Here is a 21,768-nt window from a genome sequence, read left to right as displayed (position 1 = left end):
CAGATTTGAAGGTAGAATTTCCAAAAGCAGATGAGCTCACCCTTGACTCACTGGTGGTAACAGCTTCCCCAAATAGTAATAATGCCACTCTTCCCTGGTTTCCTCTACTCTTGGGAGTGGCTCAGGTCACTTTAGCAGGCTGTTGAGCCTTTACACTTGGTTCTTGTCTGCATGTGATGGTCACAACATGAATTTTATAGATAATGATAACTTTAATTCTGAAAGCTCACTCTCATCACATTCTCATCAGCCCTACTTGACATCAAACTGATGCATGGTTAGGTCATATTTATAAGTAAGTAAGTAAATTTTATTTATAGAGCGCTTTTCACAGCCACAAAGTGCTTTACAATACATAATACAATGAGTTAAAATACCATTTAAATGCCAAAACCAAATATCAAATATCATTACAAAAATAAAACAATTAAAGATGCAATAAATGCATAAAGTGCAGTCAGTGTCTAACAGCTCTGAATCAGTTAGGAATTAAAATGCCTGTTTTAACAAGTGTGTCTTGAGATGTTTTTTAAAAGTCTCTACAGAGTCCATGGACCGGAGGGACAGTGGGAGGTCGTTCCAGAGACGTGGGGCCACCGCTTTAAAAGACCTGTCCCCTCGCGTGCTAAAATAGGTGCGAGGGACCATCAGTAGGTGCTGCCGTGAGGACCACAGGCTGCGAGCCGAGCTGTACGGCTGGATCAGGGCAGCAATGTATGCTGGGGCCTGGCCATGTAAAGCTCGAAAAGTGAGCACAAGAATTTTAAAATGGAAACGGTATAAAACAGGGAGCCAATGGAGAGATATGAGAATGGGCGTGATGTGAGCTCTCCTGTTAGTGCGGGTCAGAAGCCTTGCAGCAGCATTTTGTACAGATTGTAGTCAAGCCAGCTCCCTCTTGTTAAGACATGTAAAAAGGCTATTACAATAGTCTAAACAGGAAGACACAAATGCATGAATGATCATCTCTAGTTCCTTGTTGGACACTATGGGTCTAAGTTTGGAGATGTTGCGTAGTTTTCTCAATGGCAAAACATGGGACCAGTGGATGCATTTGTGATTTCATCCCTATGTCGACCTGATGTTGTCTGGAGATTGTTTTAAAGTCGGCCTCTATAGTACAAATATGGATTGGAATGCCTACATCAGACCAATGGAGGCAAGATGATTTTTGCGGTGTCCAACCAATGTACAATCATAAGCAATGGCTATAGCATAGCACTGTGAAAGTTCAACTTTTTCACAGAGTTTGTATGATAAGGGTGAGTTAACATCTACTTCTACAAGTTACATCTACAAGTTAAGCGCCAGCTGGTCCTAACAAAATAAATGACAGGATGATCAAAGCTGGAGTCATTTCCTGTGTACTGATAGTTTAATATAGACACTTTATGACCCAAATCTGTGTAAAAAGGCTGCACACACACACACACACACACACACACACACACACACAAAAGTCTGTTCTGGGGCACCCTGGTAGCCTTGGTAGAGCACGTTGCACTTGTTAAGGCTGACTCCTTATCATAGCAGCCTGGGTTTGAATCCGGGCCATGCTGCATGTCATTCCCCCTTTACACTGCCTTTCCTGTCACTCTCTATTGTAACTATGAAATAAAGCATGAATGCCAAAAAATAATCTTAAAGAAAAAAAAAAAAAAAAAAAAAGACTTTTCTATTTTTACATTTGTAGGGCAGATCTCCGCAGCACATTCACACCACTTACACACTGCTCTCACGCCTGGTGGAGTCAGTTCCATTGATTATAGTGGAAAAGAAGTGTTGCAGCATCCACTCCATGAACGCTCTGCATATTCAATGCAGCCAAGCCATTAGATCAAGAGCCATCATAGTGATCATAGCCCGTTATTGTGAGCAGAATCAAACAGTTGAGGCTATATGAGGATAGGGTAACACTTTTTTAAAATGCTCCTTTAAAAAATGACTTGAGAGTCATTAATAAAAATGCAAAAGATTTGCATTCCTATACTTGTTACAAATAACATAAATATATGTTAACTATTTATGAAAAAATTAACATATGCAAGTGATTATTGCCATAAATGTTAAGTGCTTTTAGATATTAAAGAAAAGGTACTGCAATATTTGTACATATATTAGTTACTTGTATGTGACAATCTCCAACTATTTCTCACCCTGACCCTGATTTATTCATACATAGTTACCTTTTTTTATGACCACATTTAAAACTACTTTAAAAATGTAGGAATGATCTTTTTTTTTTTTTTTTAAGTAAATAAATAAATAAATACCTTATAAATAATTTGTTAAGGGACATTATTATAAGCTGTTACCAGTATAGGCTCTTTCAAAGGGTAAAAACAGCTTTAGTGCCTATCAGAAAATTGAACTGAGTTTCTGTTTTTATGTTGGTTGTTGCTTGCATTTTAATGCTCATTAACAGTAGGTCATAATTTGCTTCTTTTACTTACCGTTACACCGCTGGATATAATTAAAACTATGCCAGAATGTGCTCTTTCCAACCCTTAAACTCAGCTGATATTGTGAGCAGATGATGACTCTAGATTATAGTCTCAGAATCGTTGTAATTGAGTCCAGGCAACAGCAACAGCACTTCACTCTGAAAGAAACTTCCGCTGCTCTGGAATGTACCTGCACGTCATCACACAGCCTGACACACACACACACACACACACACACACACACATAAAAGCACAGACGCACACACAAACATAGACTTAACTCTCTCTCTCTCTTTCTCTCTCTCTCTCTCTCTCTCTCTCTCTCTCTCTCTCTCTCTCTCTCACACACACACACACACACACACACACACACCAACACACACGCACACACAACCAACCCTGCTACTCTGTCAGGTTTATTTATACAGAGGAGGAATGGTTGAGATCAGAGGAGAAGGGTGTGTGTGTGCATTGTGTGTGCGTGTGTGTGTGTATGTATATGTGTGAGATCAGGAGTCTGACCGACTGACCTACAGTCTAATTATGTGTCATTATCAGGAGACACAAACCGATCTAAATTACTGCAACAGCTCCCATTCACATAGATGGATTACACAGAGCAGACCAACACACATACACATTTAGACATGCACACATACATACACACCATTTTTACACACACACGGTGCAGCCCCCTATTCAACACTTAAACAAATATAAATCATATGCCTTCCTGTCTGAGAAGCAGGGAATTCCTCTATACATACTACAACCCCCATTCTCTCTTGACCCCCACCCCCCACCCCCATCCCTTTTCTACACAACATAAAGAAAGACAACCAGCACTTAAAACCATTTACAACCTATAACCAGTAGTTACAAGCAGTTATAACCTACAACCTTCATGTATAACTTATAAGCAGCATTGAGGACTAGTCCTAACCTATGACAAGCACATAAGACCAATTCTATATATTATATACAACATGCCCATACTGCAACGGATTTGTTTGCTGAAAAATGCCTGTATTTCTATGCACTGGAGCCTGTAGGTGCCCTTTGATCTGGTGTGACATGCAAACAGGCTTTGGTGTTTAGGTAGTACTGATATTATTAAAAAGCACAGAGTTCTAATGTAAGGAGGGCTACAATCAGAGGTGTTTTAAATTTGTTCGAGATCAGAGGCTTAAAGGGATGGTTCACCCATTTTGAAATAATTTGATATTATGTCACCCCCTAGCTGTTATATAGAACAGTAGTAGTGCTATCTTCCTCTCATTGTTACTGAGTGCTGGATACTGGCTAGATGCTCCAAATGCTAATTGTTAGCCTCCTGTCAGTGAGGTGGACTTCCCCACAGCTAACATTCTTAAAAATAACTGCCTGCAGCATGCAAATACTACAGCAAAAGTGTTTCAGCTTTGGAGTAAGGGCTCTGACCCCTTTTAGAAAGGTTCTCTGCTGGTACTATGAAAATAATGCCAATGCAAAGTCAATTAGGATTCGTTGTCATGTTGGACACACAAGCAAAAAAGCCTGTGTAAGGAGGTTGGTGGGGTGGCAGGTGACTCAACTAACTTTAACTAAGACAGCCCAGGTTCAAACCCAGTTCAAGGCAGGGCACTGTTTGTTTCTTGTTTACAACAGTAACTTGCTGTTAACTTATTCGTCTCCCATGGTGATATTAGCTTGCTAACATAAACCGTGACCTTTTCCTATCCTTAACTAGGTCATTTTGGTGCCTAAACCTAATTGCGCTAGCTTACAAACGTTTATTGGTGGTGGCACATAGTTTCAACCCATGGTGGGGTCATGTAATTTGTAATGTCCATTGTTTTCATGCTACCAGACGTACCATTTTCATGAAATGTAATTGTGACCCATTTTGTGCTACCACCACATAATGGGTTGTTAAGAACGTCATGGTCATTTCATGTATTTTCTGATATCAGAGACTCGGCTATTCAACTAGCAGGTTGCACGATGCTTTCTATTCTGCCCTGCACCGAAAGTACTGAGCCCTAATTTCGTTGTATTATTATACCGTATATGATTGTGCAATGACAATAAAGACCTATCTATCTATCTATCTATCTATCTATCTATTCTTGTGAAATCAAGTATGGTAAAAACTAAGGTGCCTGGTCGGTGATGTCATCATGTGTTATATTCTATAGATGATGACATCACCATGACATCACCTGCCACCAAGATCAGGCTCCCTATTTTTCACCATTAGAGGTCAGGCTTCACACAGATTTGGGTTTGGGGTTTAATTACTCTTTAACCAATCAGTGGATCCTTTGAGTCACTGTGATTCTATATAGAAGCACTGCCTTAAACAAAGAGCAGTTCTTTCTCTGGCTTCTCTACTAATTACATGTGCCATAGGTGTCAATCATGCAAGTGTCAGACATAGAGGTGGCAGCATAAATCCTATTGTTTCCTATTGTTTGGGAGTGGTATGGTTGATAATGCAAGTGTTCTGAAGCGGATCTGAGAGCAACACATTTGTCCCAGGACATTTCCAGTTGAAGTAGGATCAGCTCGAAGCTGAAATTCTTCATTTGTCAGTGTAATTTTTAAGTGTAATATGGCCTATAAAAATTGTCACAAGCTTATGAGGTGAACGTATCAGCAGTGTCTATAGTGGCAGCTTAAATTCACAAGCCACTTGTTACCTAGTAACCAGATGGAGAGATACACTGTGCCTGTTAAACCAGTGTTCCACTTTGCCCCTTAATGTGATCGCCTCCTTAAAGCAGAGAAGTCATTACCTCCACCAAGCAGATGAAATCTCTGGCAGGGGGTTATGTGTTTCCTGTCTGTCAATCTGTCCATCTGTTCATTCATCCCTAGCTCAAGAACAACTGAATCGATTTGCATGAAATCCATCCATTTTGATAAGGTTGGTCATGGGACAGGAACAAATTGGTTAAATATTTGGGCCAGTTGACCTAAGAGGTGTGTGTGAGTGGGTAGGAAACACATCCATGTAACATCTCAACTGATGAGGATGTTTGTCATTGGTCAAATGGGTGCTGTGCTGACCAACTTTCCATGCTGACTGGCTGATATGGACTTATCATATGATAATAATACTGGCTAAAGGAGGTGGGACGTAGCATAAACATGGCTGTAGCTTCTAAATGCATCCATGTAATATTACAAAACCTGCTGGGCATGCCGGTCATGGGTCACGGCGACAGTGACGAACTTTCACTCACTGGCCAAGAGGGGTGTGTCCTATGACAGCAACATTGCCGAAAAGGGACTGGGCTTAACTCCATCAGAGCTAACTGCCTTTAGCTAATTTGCATCTTTTAAATGGAATAAACTGCAAGATACTCTTAGCTTAAAGGCTCCAGTTTCTTACCCACAATTTGCTTCACTTATTTCATTATTTCATTCGGCACAGACTACATGCAGTTGTTAATTTAGCTGTTTTATCTATCTTATCTTATTTTACTTTACTTTATTGTTCATTTAATTTTATGTGTAGTTTATGTTGTAGATTATTTTGTGTGTTTCTTATATTTTATTTTTAAATCTTCAATTATTGTTGCTCCTAATTTTAGTCCTGTAACCGGGGCTCTCCTTAAAAAGCGAGCTTGCTCTGTCTCCCTGTATAAACAAAGGTTTGAAAGAATGAATTTTCCAAACACATCTACCTAATGACACAAACCCAGTGGGAAGCTTGGTCATGGGTCAAGGTAGCATTGACCTTCCTTACTGACTGGATAAAAGGGGCATGTCTTTGACAACAGCATTGCTGAAAGTGGGTGGGGTTTAGGACAAATAAGGCTGTAACTACAACCTTGGCTGAGGTCTGTGCTCTACTGAGTGCCTGCTTGTTTACTGGTGTGATAACTTCCAGGCCATAGTCCCGCATGTTTGCCTCTGCTCTCTTGTTTTCCTGCACAGTTGCTCTAGGTATTTTGCCTGCTGCCTGTGCCTGACTTCCTTGTTTTTGTCCTGCTGGAAAGCGAGGGCCTATAGAATACTGTGCCAGTCAGTCAGTCAGCAGTTACAGGCATATCTCCAAATATATTTGGTGGCTCACCATGAATTTTGATGACAACATTCATGTTGCCCGGTGAACAAATCAACGTTCCCTGTAGCGCCACCATCAGGCCAAATTGTAAGTATAACTGTGGAATATCTCAAACTCTATTTGGTGTTTCACCATGAAATGTGATGACAGTGTTCACGCTAGAGGATGAAACACATGCATTTTGGTGACTTCATGACAAGACAAGATTCATGTTGGTTAGAGCATGAAATCAGTCCATGCTGGTGACCCTATGACCCTCTAGTGCCACCAACAGATCAAATTGTTAATTTTGCACATTAATCTCTCTCTCTCTCTCTTTTCTTTTCTCTCTTTTTGGTGACCCCTTTTATATCGCTTTTTTACTGTCCAGTCTTCCTTATTTGATGTGACTTAAAGAAGTGGTCATAACACTAGAGAAATGGAAAAATAATTACTACAATGAATCTCCTTCTTTGAATTGTCTGTGGCCTTATGCCCAGCACTCACATGTTTAAAGCCCATAAAAAAGGGGCTGACACTAGAGAGGGAAGTCCTTCTCTGGACCAGCAACCCCACTGCACCATATTGTTTCCTCCATCTAGGTTGCTCAGCTTGATTTCCTCTGGGAGGGTTCCTTGTCACGCTAGCCACATTGAACACATTGCTCCACACTCACAGTTAAGCAACAAATATAACAACAGCTACCTCAATACAAAAGCAAAATGAATTACCTATCTCAGCCCTAAATTGCTATCTGAGTCACTGACTAACAGATCCCTTCCCAACCAAAAAACTGGGTAGGCTCAGTATCATGTATTCATGCATTCATTTATGCATCTATAGAGTCCTAATTAAATCCTGAATTGATGCAAGTTGGACAATGATTATGACAGTAGAATCCAAGTTAATCCAGGATGCTGTATGACAAAATTCCTTAAGTCTTTAACATGGCCTACTATGAGTAGTTTGCCAAGGGTAGAAGGAAGTGCTAGTTGAGGTGGCCTACAGCTACACAAAAGGAACTTTAGTAGAGCAAAATCCTTAGCAAACTATTTGCTACAGCTTTAGATAAACTGCTTTGAGTAGAGCAAAATTTTTCTACAACTTTGAATAGGCTTACAATGTTACAAACTATTTTGTCAAGGGTATAACTTTAAATAGGAATAAAGCATTCAAAAACTACCTTGAGAGTTTACCTCTACTTTGAGTAAGCCAACAGCTTTCTAAAAATATAAGCTATTAAATCAAATTTATTTTATCTAGTATATTTTGAGTCAATTAGCTCTAGCTACACTTTTTAAAAATATATATATGCCATTAAATTTGGTTTTAGTAGGGTTGTGCATGGCCAAGAACTACTTTGAATTCATAATATATTATTTATTTGCATTTATTATCTGTGGGTTTGATAACCCCTACTGTCCTCTACTTTAGGTGTTCTCAGATTATCAGGGGTCTTCAATAGCATTCTTGGTGGGTCTTCCAGGGGTCTTTGAGACTGTCCATGTCTTTCCTAGGATTTCCAGTGTAACTTTGCTATTCTGACCACCTACACCATACCATAATTCTGTAAAAAGTCATATATAACAACAAAACTATTCTAAGATGGGTTAGGGTTAGGGGACAAGAATATTTTCTAAGGTCCTTAACATGAAATTGTTTGGGTAGTCAAGGTTTAATTGATAATACAGTTAGGCTAGTTTTATGAAAAAGACTAAAAAGCAATATGCCATCATGAGAGTGAAATCCTAGGTGAGATCAAGTTACTGGACACATACCCCTCCTCCCCAAATACCCTTCCTCGCTCCAGCTGATATGAGTACCTACAACAAACCACAGGTATTATTATGTTATTTGAAATGATTATAAATGTATTGGTTTAGCTCCAGACAAACAGCTGTCTGGAAGCTGTCTAGAAGTGGTTGGTCTGAGCTGTCTGTGGAGTCAGCCCTGACATTTTACGCGGGTGTTCACACACTTTTACTTAGGTTCAGTAAGCGTTAATGATTGCTTTATTATTTAATTTAAATCGTTTCTGTATTAAATTGTAATCCTTGCGTTATGATGGTACAGTTTTGAATTTATATGTGACTGTGATGTCAGCTCTATAGACATTAACCATGTGTCACTGGATTGATAAACACTGCTCAGCTCACATAGATAAGACACACATTGTGGTTCACTTCATCAGTTTTTGTGGGCTTACTTTTCATAACGGTTAAATCACAATGGGCTGTTTTCTGATGCTAAATATTTACTAATAATTATTATTATAATAATGATTAATATTATTACTATAACTTACAACTATTTCATATGTCTTGTGGCAGCATAATTAAACATTTTTCAATTGTTGTAGACCCTGTTTAATTATTATAATTTATTAGTCTATTATTGTGTCACCTCTTTCATCAATGCAGCAATGCATCATAGCCTTTGCTTTACGACTGTATACTGAAGGATCAGGTTCGAAGTGTGTGTAGAACAACATGGCAATGCAAAGGTCATTCCATACATACAATCACACTGCCTCACCAGAACTACTGCTCTGACAATATAGTATGTCAGGCTTACCAGCAGCAGTCCAAAAGAATTTCACTGTGTTAAAGAAACACTACCACTTATCTGCAAGGCCATTTTTCTACCTTTAAATTAAAAAAAAAAAAAAAAAAAAAAAAAAAAAAATCTTTAATTAATATAATGCTATCAAATCATATTATATAAAATATAACTGGATAATGAGTCTATGAATAACATATATTCCAATGTTGATTGCAAATTACTTTTACGCTTGGCCTTAATATAAATATTTTGAAAATATTTTGAAAATAAATTTAAAATACAATGTATTTATGATTTGTGTGTGTGTGTGTGTACACACAATATATTTTGAATTTATAGATAGATAGATAGATAGATAGATAGATAGATAGATAGATAGATAGATAGATAGATAGATAGATAGATTTTTTGCAGTACTACATTAGAAATTAAATCAGGATATAATCATATCATGATAATAGTTTATGAACTTTTTAATGTATAAGTACTTGGAGAATTTATACCATTTTCTTTTGTTTGACTACTCTGGTTTCACAATATTTATGGGTATCATGCCTGCCTTATAGTGTGTGTGTGTGTGTGTGTGTGTGTGTGTGTGTGTGTGTGTGTGTGTGTGTGTGTGTATGTGTGTGTGTTTGTGTGTGTGCGCGCGCGCGCACGTGTGTGTGTGTGTGTGTGTGTGTCAGAGAGAAACAACCTCTCTCTCTTTCTCTCTGAGACAGAGACAGAGTGAGTGAGACTATAAGTCCCTGCGTTTTATTAGCACTGAGACAAATTTATTGATATTGAAGTCCAAAACTGAAATGGGTTAGAGGACGTCCAGGACAAGGTACGTCTGTTCCAGGCACTGTGCATTTGACACCATGTCCCCTGAAACTATGTGGGTCAGTGGTTGCTCCATTCAACTTAGAATGAGCCCAACTGGGGACACACAGTGCTATGGTACCCACTAGAAACACGCCCATGGCCCTCAGCAGGGTTTATCAAATGTTTTCATATTCCAGGACCTAGGCTCACTTTTAGTTAGAATTTGTCCCAGAGCCAAACAACAAGCAATGAAAGATTTCAGTTGTTTGTTCAGTATTGAATTGTAGCACTGTCTAAACTGTAGGGAGATACTGGTAGCTGGTGAAACCTTGGATAACAATAGCTGCAGTGAGGACTGCTGAACCGGGTCCTAATCAATATGAACATGGTGGACTACCATGAACATGAAGACCAGCAAAGAAACTGCTGCTAAATAGAATTAATGGTAAAATTACCTCCAAACACTGCCTGTGTATCCTGGCCTTTCCAGACACACGCATAAACACATTAGCTCTGTGGCTAATGTGTTTACCTCTAACCATGTAACATGTCTTAAAATAAAAACTCAAAAGCAGCACAGCCATTCACAGAGAGAAAATGTGCCCTTTAGGTTAATTTGGCGTTAGGTGTCTCATCTTGTTCTGGAAAACACATAATAATTTTTGCAAAAACATTTTAATATTCATATAATATATAGTGTAATTTTTCAAACATATTTACGTTATAGGCTACAATGCCAGAGACAAGAACAGGCGCATCTCATTTCACTACCTTAATGTGCGTGTGTGTGTGCGTGCGTGGTGGTGTGTGAGCGCCAGCAGGCCTACTTAGCAGGCCCATTGACATTAAGGACAAGTAAACAGACCCTGCTCGGGGGTGGAGGAGGAGGTGTGGGGGAGTGGGTTAACGCTGTCGCTATTGGCTGGCGGAGGTTGCGACGTCAGTGTCCCCTCCCAAGTAGTAAAAATGAGGTAGTAGATCAGCCTCTCTCTCTCTCTCTCTCTCTCTCTCTCTCTCCCTCTCTCTCTCTCTCTCTCTCTCTGTCTCTCTGCACGCACTGACTTTACCAAAGCTCGGTATGAACTAGTAGTGCTGATCCCGTGTCGGACCAGACTCATCCTGCCTTGCCAAACGGCTCTGAGGCTGTCAGTGGCTACATAACACGCACAGGAGGATGCACAAGAAGCTGGACTAAAGAAAAAGAAAAAGGAGAGGACAGGCCTAAACGGCAATTGTGATTTTCTAACAAAAGCAGAAGAGAAGGAAGGAGCATTGTGACTGGCTAAAAGGAGAAAAACAGAGGAGAAGGAGTTGTGGAAAAGAGCTGGGCTGGGCGGGCCTGCGGGGCCTCTGCAGACCGGACTAGCCCGAGTGCAGCCAACTTTAGTCCGGAATACACGGCTCACACCAACTGGCTTGTTTTCCAGATACCGTTAACAAGGCGCCACCGGGGAGAATATTCAACATGCAAACATCAAGACCGGACAACCCTTAAACAGCGAAAAGAACCCGCTGCTGCAGCATCCGCACAGGACCTCTCTGTGTGTGTGTGTGTGTGTGTGTGTGTGTGTGTGTGTGTGTGTGTGTGTGTGTGTGTGTGTGTGTCACTATGAGTCTGGTCTCGGGCTTCCCTCACCACCCGGTCATGCACCACCATGAAAGCCACTATTCCTTGCACGCGGCGGCTGCGGCGGCGGGTCGCTGTCACGAGGACACCGGGGCTCCTCCGTACTTCACGAGCTGGCTTATCAGCCACGCGGACATGTCCCCGACAGAATACGGCCTCGCGCCCGGCTACAGCCCCGACTACCATGGTAACAGCAGTGGCTCTACAGGCGGCCTGGACGCGCACCATCACCCACATCACCACCACTACGGGCCCGGCGGGATGGTCCCGGGAGCCGGGATATCGGTGAACGGAGCCGCGGTTGGCATGCACCACCACCACACACACCCCCGAACCGTGAAGCGAAGACCCACCGCCAACCGTAAGGAGAGGCGGCGGACCCAGAGCATCAACTCGGCTTTTGCTGAGCTGAGGGAATGTATCCCCAACGTGCCGGCAGACACTAAGCTGTCCAAGATCAAAACATTACGGCTGGCCACCAGCTACATCTCCTACCTGATGGACATCCTGGACAAGGACGGACAGCATGGAGACACACAGGCCTTCAAAGCCGAGCTGAAGAAGACGGAGGCCAGGGAGGAACGGAGGAAGAGAGAGGCGGTAAGAGCACTTTGTGAACCAGGCTATATTTCACTAAACACAGTGATTTATATGACACGCACCCTAAACAAGTCACGGGGTTATCCACAGACCATTACCTTATAGCTTATATAGGCTATTGCCCGGAGGAATTGTTCAACAGAATTTAATATTGCCTTGTTACGGTCAACTATAACCCAGGAATGGACAGGAGCAACTCCTCAATTCGGCTGCAGCAGCATAGGCCACAGGCCAAGGAAGAAAATTATTTTGATTAGTCTGTCACATTATTTCCACTAAATAGGATAAACTAGAGTTTAACTACTGACACGAATCGTCATATCCCACTTTCATTATAGGCCTAAAGCATAAATCATCATAGTAATGTAATTTACATGAGGTTCTAGTGGATGCTTTGTTTACCGACTGGAGGTCATATTGTTTATCATGCTATACATTTACAATTATATTATTTTAGGCGTAGGCCCTCTGGTGATAAATATGAGGTGATGGGGTGGAAGAAAGAAACAGAACAATAACAAATCATTCACAACGCTCCTCCTAGTCAACATTTGGTGGATTCAAATTAAATGAGCGATGGTAGTTTAAGGCATAGTCCTAGATAAAGTTGGACAGGACATTATAGATAGGTAACTTTGTCTTAGGCCTATAAGAACAACGGAGCACTTCATTTATGACAATTTTTTATTCTCGGCAAATATAGGCCTACACACAAGTGAGGCTATAAAATATGACTCAAGCGCTTTCATGAGAGATTTGCTCCCACTTTTCAGTTTAATAGATTACCAGGGCGCGTGCAATCTACTAAGCAGTCAAAGTTACTGCTTCTGGAATCCATTCGCCTATATTACATATTACATATAAAATATGCCTGTATTACAGTGATGTTTGGTAGACTATATATATTAAAAGTCGCATTCTATCAGATATTCACAATTTTCGATGAGCAACTCAACATGAAGCCGCCACATTTTTGAAAGGAGAATGGCGTAACGAGGACGTGGGTCTGGGATAACACGGCGGAAAGAAAACATCACGCCAAAGAGACTCAAACCGGAGGAGAGCACTCCTGGAATTCTGTTAGAAAGGTGTGATGGTGCATATGTGATACTAAAAACATCAAAATAAATAAAATAAAAAATAGAGGGCAAGATACTGACAAAGGTCAGCCGTGTGTTATAGCCTAGGTAGCTCTTAATTTTATAGTTCATGTCATAGTAACGATCGATACATTCTGATGCATCTATTAGAGGAGGAGACGATTATTTCAAACGCTGAAACTATCATTTTGTAATACCTTTGGTCTATTAATAACTGTGCAACAGGCCTTCAGTCTGCTTGGGGCGAAGCGGCAACACAACATAAGGCACAGTAATATAGCCTCCACATTTTATCATATCTGTGATCTACACACTGTAAACCGTATTGTTCAGTAATTTCTGAAACAGAAGGAACATCGAATAATAACAACATGAACAACAACAACAATCATTGTAACAACAACAATAACAACAACATCAACAAAAACAACAACAAAAATAACAACAACAATAATAATAATAACAATAATAATAATGATAACAACAACAACAACAACAATAATAATAATAATAATAGAAGTTTAATATATATATATATATATATATATATATATATAATTATGTAAATTATATATTTTAATTTTTACCAGTTCTTCATAATGGGCGCTGCTACACTGCTTAACTTTCCCCAAAAGCGTATTTTACCGTACAGTTGTATATGATATGATATTAGGATAAAACTTTATACACGATAATACGCCAGCAAGTGGAGATTTGGGACTTAAATCTACATTGGTGGTTGCCATCCTCAGATGGCGTGGAGCCAGCAGGGGCCGGGGTCAGCCACATAGAGCCGCTGCTGTTATTACCAGCAGCACCATATCTTTTAGCTCCAGCTTCACAGCACTCCTTCAGCTATTATGGATTTATTGTTAGACACAACCTGGACGTTTGAAAAATTACACTGAGTACATCCAAAGAAGACAGTTCATCCACGATTTTACACTGGCATAGCTATCTACACACACACACACACACACACACACACACACACACACACACACACACACACACATATATATATATATATATATATATATATATATATATATATATATATCCAAAGAAGACAGTTCATCCACGACCATAAAATAACCATAAAATTTGAACACAATTAAAATAGAAAAACAAATTACAAGAAAACTGTTCATAATTAGGCCTATCATAATTACTTATTACTAATTACTAAAATTATAAGAAAACTACTATAAGCTTAAAATAGTAATAAAATAAAATAAACACACACTATTTATGTATGTGCGCAGGTATGTGTATGTATACACACACACACACATATAGATAGATAGATATAGATATAGATATAGATATAGATATACACACACATACATATATATGGACACACACGCGTATGTATACTGTTGGTTGTTTTCCTTATGCTGATTACTGAGTAGAGGTCAGAGTGTGCCCTCGATTTGTTTACCACTCCATCAGTAGGTCCAAACAGAACTAAGCCCTACAGTCAGTCCAGTCAGTAAGTTAGTGCCAACATATATGGGGCCGGTGATCAGGCCTGTGTTGGTTCTCCTCCTGACATTGATTCTCAGTGCTTTAATGAAAGCACCAGCGTGTTGTTTTACCTCACATTCATCTCATGTAGTAAAGGCCAACCCGTGGAGTCAACTAAATAAAGGCTGTACAACGACAACCTACTGTCCTGTAGCATTTTAAGACAGTCATTTTTGTATTGAAACTGAACAGGGCTAACATGTAAACCGACGGAGTTGTCCGAGATATAACATAGAGAACAGAACAGAATAGAATAGAAAATAGTTTTCTCCCTGCCTGTCTATAAGAAGTATGGCGTTTAATTGAAGCCAGAACGTCATTTTCCGTCACATTTCAACCTAAAATCACAAGTTAATAGGAGGATGTGGTCCTGTTAATAACTCATGTCAACCCCTTTAAAAAGTTACAGCTCTGGATTTAAGTAGAAACTCTTTTTTTAGCAGGGGACATTTTGTCATGTATGGTCCACTGCAGTAGGCCTATCACCGTAAAAACATTCAATACAGCATCCACGTACACTGTGGTATAATTTGCGTTTACTGACATAGATAGCCTACTTCACAGTATGAGACACTGTAGGATCATGCAGACACACCACACCATACTGTGACATATATCGGCCTATATCGCTGCTGTCCTGTGAAAACCATGTATCTCCAAATTAACAGCAGTTAACTAGGAAAACAGTTTCGTTTATAGCGTGGCTACCGAACGTTTTTAGGTTATCTAATTGGTTTTTTAACAATTTTCATAAACCCAAGAGTTGTAGAATTGTTTTAAACCTAATGAGGGGCAGGTCAATTCTCATATTAAATTAAAACGTGAAAATCACCATCAGAGACAGTCTTAGTAGTGCTTTAGCATGCAACATAGTGTTCAGTGCACGGATGATTGATGTGAAATTTATGTGTATGAATTTTATTTCACCTTAATAATTTGAGGTTGAATCCAGCTGCAGTCATGTATTTTGCGTCATGCGTGTTTGTATTTTAAAGGAGAAAGAGCCTTTCTTGTTTCACGCAGGTGTAGACGATGTGCTTCAAATGCAGCGGCCTGGAAATGTAGACCATTTAGACAATGTTCTTCCTCTTCAGTTCTTTCTGAGATGAGAAGGGAGGCAGCAGGACATTATCCTAAATTATTTTCAACGTTATAGGTGACCTAAATCTCCAAACGTATGGCCAAGGTTAATAACCCGTAGGCTGATGACTGAGTTGGCTTTGGTCGCAATATTATGTTTAAGAAAATGATAGCAACTCTGTTTTTGTTTCCAGCCATAGTGCCCTATGGCTTTTGGATACAAAAGTTGAGTGATATGTGATGAGGGTACAAGTGCAGGATATACAGAGCCGTGCTGCTGGTATAGGCTGGATTTATAGGACTTCTTTTAGCCTGTGATGTTTTTAGCAGACTGACAGGAATAGTCGGGGTCTAGGAAAAAAAAAAAAAAAAAAAAAAAACACTGGCAATGGTTGTACTTTCAGTGATGTGTAGCCTGCAGACAAATAGAGGCTGAGCCTCTGCAGTGACAAATGACCACGACTGGAAACCAATGTCAGTATTGGCTGCGTGGAGCCTTATACTTTGAAAAGGTGTATAGAGTTAACACTGTAGGTGTATTTGCAAATAAATTAATAATTTTAAAAAAAATGATAATAATAATAATAATAATAATAATGATAATAATAATAATAATAAGTATCTACAAAATAATTGTAATGTAAATAAAATATAAACTTTGGCTGGTTAACATGACTTCAGTTGAAGTAGTGCGCGTAAGACAAAGTAGTAGTATTACTATTATGATTAATCATCATCATCATAAAAGCATAAGTGTATTATGAGTGCATTATGAATCCATTATAATTACTATAATTAGTGCATTACATAATTAACAAGCAGTAAAAATGTTAAACCGTTGAATACTGATATGGCAACTTTATGATAAATGACATTAAATTAAAGCTGCTCAGCTTCAGTTGTTTGTGCATTTGTATAGGCTTATTCATCTATGGCTCATTGTTTTCCATATCATTGTTACTGTTATTATTAGGCTATTGTTGTTGCCATTGCGATAACAACAACAACAACGACGACGACAATAATAATAATAATAATAATAGTAGTAGTAGTAGTAGTAGTAGTAGTAGTAGTAATAATAATAATAATAATAATAATAATAATAATGTTTTACAAAAAACATCAACTTACCTTTTTCTTGTCTTTTTAAAAATCAGAGTTATATGTTTTACAGTTGTTTATGCTTGGCCCTCCTCAAGTCTCTAATGAAAACCACATTTCTGTCTCAATGAGACTAGCCGAGGAAACAGAAAAAAAGAAAAGATATGTGTGGTGACCGATTTGTGAAAGTGGTAATGCTTTGACTGGGAATAGAATAGATTAGATCGAATAGAATAGAATAGAATAGAATAGAATAGAATAGAATAGAATAGAATAGAATTTGAAAAATCTGGAAATGAGCCTGTATGTAGGCTTATTATCCAGCCTGTTCTTGTTTAAAGTGACTCCAGCAGGCTTCTGGCGGCTCTGCCCATCACAGTGTTGAATGGACCTCAGGATGACACATTTCGCCTACTTTAATAAGGATCCCTGATTGAAAAGCTGACGGATTTTCCCCTCCTTCTCTACTGTCTATTTAAAACGGATAGCTAGCCTTGGCCCCTGTATTTTCTGTTTTCGTTTGTGTCGATAGTCACCCCGAATTCCGTTCAAACTCTCTCAGGTAAATGATGTCCGGGGTCATCCTGCACACGATCCGGCGAGCATTTCATTTCAACAACAGCGCTTTTCCTCCTAACACATCACATGGCTTGATAACCAGAGGACCAAGTGCAGACGTTTGATTGAAAAGAAGATCGGCCTGGTGGATTGGCCTACAGGCCTGTTCACAGGCCCAATTAAAGAGCGGAGCCTACTGATTCAGAAAAAAATTCCAAACAAGTCAGCACGACGACTTGTGCAATTTTTGCATGGAGTTTGGGGTGGCGTTCTATAAATGCGGTGTAGACCGAGGTTATCAATAGCATGTGAATGAACTTAGTCCGGTAGGCTATTTATGCCGTTCATAGATCAAGAACAACTAGACAAATAGGATGTAAAGAACAGCGGGTAGCATATAGTTTCGAATATTGCTTAATAAATCTGCATAATGCTGTCTGTATTGTGTGCAATTGTAAGGCAAAACGATTAGCTCATTTCCAAGGTTTAGGTTTGCGGTCCTGCTAATCTGGTTAATATTGTATAATTATTGTTCTTCATTGGGTGGCCCATTATGTTAAGCCTCCTTTGCTCAGTTGCACTATCTTAAAACTCCAAGACATTTAGAACAGATTGAACTAGATTAGCCTTTCTAATTCATGCAGTTAGTAGGTGACTTAACATGGAACACAAATAGGTCTATACTGTATCCGAACCCACGGAAAGAATCTCATTTAGGACCAGGACACACACACACACACACACACGTGTGTGTGTGTGTGTGTGTGTGTGTGTGTGGATAGATAGATAGAGAGAGAGAGAGAGAGAGAGAGAGAGAGAGAGAGAGAGAGAGAGAGATGATGATGATGATGATGATAAGATCGGTAATAAAGTAGACTGGGTAATATTAGATGCAGGGACTTTGCCATGTAGCTCAGTGTTTATTTTATTTTTATTTTTATTTGGCTTCATTGTAGCCTACAAAAAATTCCGCCTTCTTATAGTATCAATGTAGTAGTAGCAGTACAGTAACACTACTAGCCTACATAATAGATCTGGCCCTGCTGTGCCCGTGTTTGCGTGGGTTTCCCTCTGCAGTCTGAAGACATGCGGACCAGTGGAACTGATGATTGTTAATTGCCAACATGAACAACAGGTGTGAATATTGCTGTGGATGAGTGTGTGTGTGTGTGTGTGTGTGTGTGTGTGTGTGTGTGTGTGTGTGTGTTAAAATCGGCTTAAGTCTGGGATAGACTGTGCAGGGTGTTTCCTTGCCCTCGGCCAGTCCTTGCTGGGATACTGGCTCCAGCCTCCCGTGACCCTGAATAGAAACGAGCGGGTATGGCATATGAATGGATGGATGGATATTAATAACAGGAATAATAATAGGCCTATTACTAAAATTGCTACTTATCAACTGGAATAATATAGGCCTACTATCGCCTCGACAATAACGACAACAATTTAAAAAATACAATATATAATACAATATACTACTACTACTACTAATAATAATAATAATAACAATAATAATTAAACAACAACAACAACAACAACAATAATAATAATAATAACAATAACAACAACAACAAAAAAATAAAATAAAATAATAATAATAATAATAATAATAATGTGTGTTCCGTCCTCAGGTGGAGGTCTTGAAGACAGCGTCATCCTCCTCGTCATCATCATCATCGTCATCAGTCGGCGATAAGAAGACTAAAGGACGGACAGGATGGCCTCAACATGTCTGGGCCCTGGAACTCAAACAGTAGTTCCTCCATCTCTTCTCCTGCATCTCTGTCACCGGGAACAAATGAGTGAATGAACGAATAAATGACTGCATGACTGACGTGATAATAGGCCTGTCCTGTCTGCAGAACTGACCCACAATCAGTCCTTTTATTTCCGATGGACCGACGAGCATTCGCTTTCGTGTGGCAAGACAGAAATAAAGTTGCACTTTAATGTTGTCTTGCTCATCGGCAGCCTGGTAGGAGCCTGTCTGCTGGAAGATAGTGTGTTCCGCACTCTCCTCTTATTGCTGCGGGGGCGCAGAGCTCAATTGTAAATGTTGCGCCAGGCTTTGGCTTCAGGTCTCCACTTGGTACCTGCACAAAGAGAAGGTCAGGTCTCACACAAAACCAGCGCTTTTACATTCAGCATGCATCATGCATACCAAGCAGCTTATAGGAATTTAAGTCACTAGAGGTCGTTTTAAAAATTAGTTTAAGATAATGTTTAAGGGACCATTCAATATCAGGGATAAAAATGAACTTTCAGAGAGTTCAAACTTTCTTCACACCAGTATTCCATCACCGTAATAAAGTCGTCCGCATTAGTGTCCCTAAAAGCAGCAGCACTGTTGTGTTTTAATGATTGACATTGGGCGGAGTAAAATGGGTCCCTCCTGTGGAAATAGTCCCGGGAACATTTGCTTTAGGCTACATGGCCAATTATCGGTTCTACGGTTTATGAATAGCGACGACTTTGTGAGCCGCAGAAGCATTATATGGCAAGAGCTTCAACCACAAATTCATATTTGAAAAATCAAGGGATTTTAATTATAAGTTGTGAAATCTTTAGTAGCACCGCATGATTTGCAAAATGGTTTGTTGCAAAGTAATATTTAAGTAAACTTTAGTAAATGGACACAACATTGAAAATCGCTTGAGTAGTCCTTTAAATTTCAACACTTTGGAATCGCCCGTTGCTTTTACATTTTTCCTCCGTCAAAATCCACTACCACTGTGAACCAGTTGTCAAAGATAATTGATCCCAACGACAGCAGCGTGGTGGGGTGGGTATATGCAGAACTGAGGAGCGGGCTCGATTAAGCTCTTAAACCTTGTTCTACCAGATTTATGTTCTCGATGAGCAAGGCAGCAATAAACTGCTACGTGTTTTGAATCGGGTCTGGCTGGACATTGTCTTTCATTCGCGGGAGAACGGGACATATCAGGGATAAGCGGAACCATGGTAAATCCACCTCCTCCCCTCTCACCCCCTTTCTCTCCCTCTTCCTATTTCTCTCTCACACATATAAAGAGACAACAGACGGCATGTTGTTCTGCTCTACGCTTTATTTAAAGGAATATATTTATGTGCAATGTGACCGTTTAGAAGGACTGACGACCCAAACAGCCATTCCACTGAAGGACAAGGAAGTGACAGTTACTGTTGAATATCTTTTATAAGACTTCGAGGTGTTTGTGAAGTTTGCCCCTCACCCCCTCCGGGCTGTCCATGTAAGTATCTCTAAGGTGATGATGTAGTGTTCATGTTGTGAAGTGACGTGGTGGGAAACTAAATAATGATATATAATAATGTGGGATGTAAACAGTGCCAATTTAATTCAATAAACCACCACCTTGATTAGATGATAACCGATGCAAACCAGGCTGATTTATTATTCTCACACAGGCCTCAACACGGACAGTCTCCAGGTCATAGTATTTTAGAATTGAGAGCCAATGAGAAGAGCCTAAATACATACTACAATAAAGAGTGCAATGGGGAAAATGTTCAAAATGGCATGGCCTGCATTAGGAAGGTCACAATAAATAATAAATAAATCTGAGAAAATTATTTGAAAACTGGTTTTCCGGATATGCAAATCTTATGCCTAAAATATCACTACTTTTTAAAGTCATAAAATTTCAACTGGTAAAACTAACTGTGCTATTTGAAAACTTGAAAATAAAGATTACGTGACTGATATGGGAAATTGCTCCAGGAATGAGCACGGTATGTTTGAGGCCATGACATTTGTCACATGACGCGCGTCATCCCGTTCTCTCTGCCTGTCCCTCTCCAACTTGACCTGGGAAGTGCAAAAGAGAAAAAAAAGTAAATTAGGCTATCTATCTATCTATCTATCTATCTATCTATCTATCTATATGTATCTATATCTATCTATCTATCTATCTATCTATCTATCTATCTATCTATCTATCTATCTATATATATATATATATGTATATGTATATATAGATAGATAGATAGATAGATAGATATAGATAGATATATAGAGAGATATATATAGATATATAGAGATATATAGATAGATAGATATAGATATATTATCAACAAGTAAACAAACTGCCCGACAACGATAAATGCAGTTGGTCAAAGTGGCTCCCGGGGGCCTTTGACACTACGTCAACCTCTTAGTAGGGGCCTACTCTGGCAAAGGTTGCGTCAACATTGTGCTCTAAGATAAGCAGCGAGCAGGCGGTGTTATAATACTGGGCAAATGGGTTTCATTATCTGCGGCTGTCTAAGCCAAAATATAACAAAGATGAAGACTCGGGACGTCTCAACCGTGCGGGAGGAGACTCGGTCCTTGTC

The 21,768-nt window shown here is 39.6% G+C and overlaps 1 protein-coding gene across 1 annotated transcript; it reads left to right on the top strand.

The window, feature by feature from the left end:
* The first annotated feature begins 11,455 nt into the window (after positions 1 to 11,455).
* Positions 11,456 to 19,215, top strand: hand2 (heart and neural crest derivatives expressed 2). Its single transcript, XM_030060625.1, has 2 exons — positions 11,456 to 12,073; positions 19,068 to 19,215. Exons 1-2 carry the CDS (start codon positions 11,456 to 11,458, stop codon positions 19,191 to 19,193), a joined length of 744 nt encoding a protein of 247 aa, XP_029916485.1. The 3' UTR covers positions 19,194 to 19,215.
* Positions 19,216 to 21,768: the final 2,553 nt, after the last annotated feature.

Source organism: Myripristis murdjan, chromosome 1 (assembly GCF_902150065.1).
Source record: "Myripristis murdjan chromosome 1, fMyrMur1.1, whole genome shotgun sequence".
Lineage (NCBI taxonomy): Eukaryota > Metazoa > Chordata > Actinopteri > Holocentriformes > Holocentridae > Myripristis > Myripristis murdjan.
Note: the sequence above shows the minus strand (reverse complement) of the source record. Positions and strands in the feature narration are given on the sequence as shown.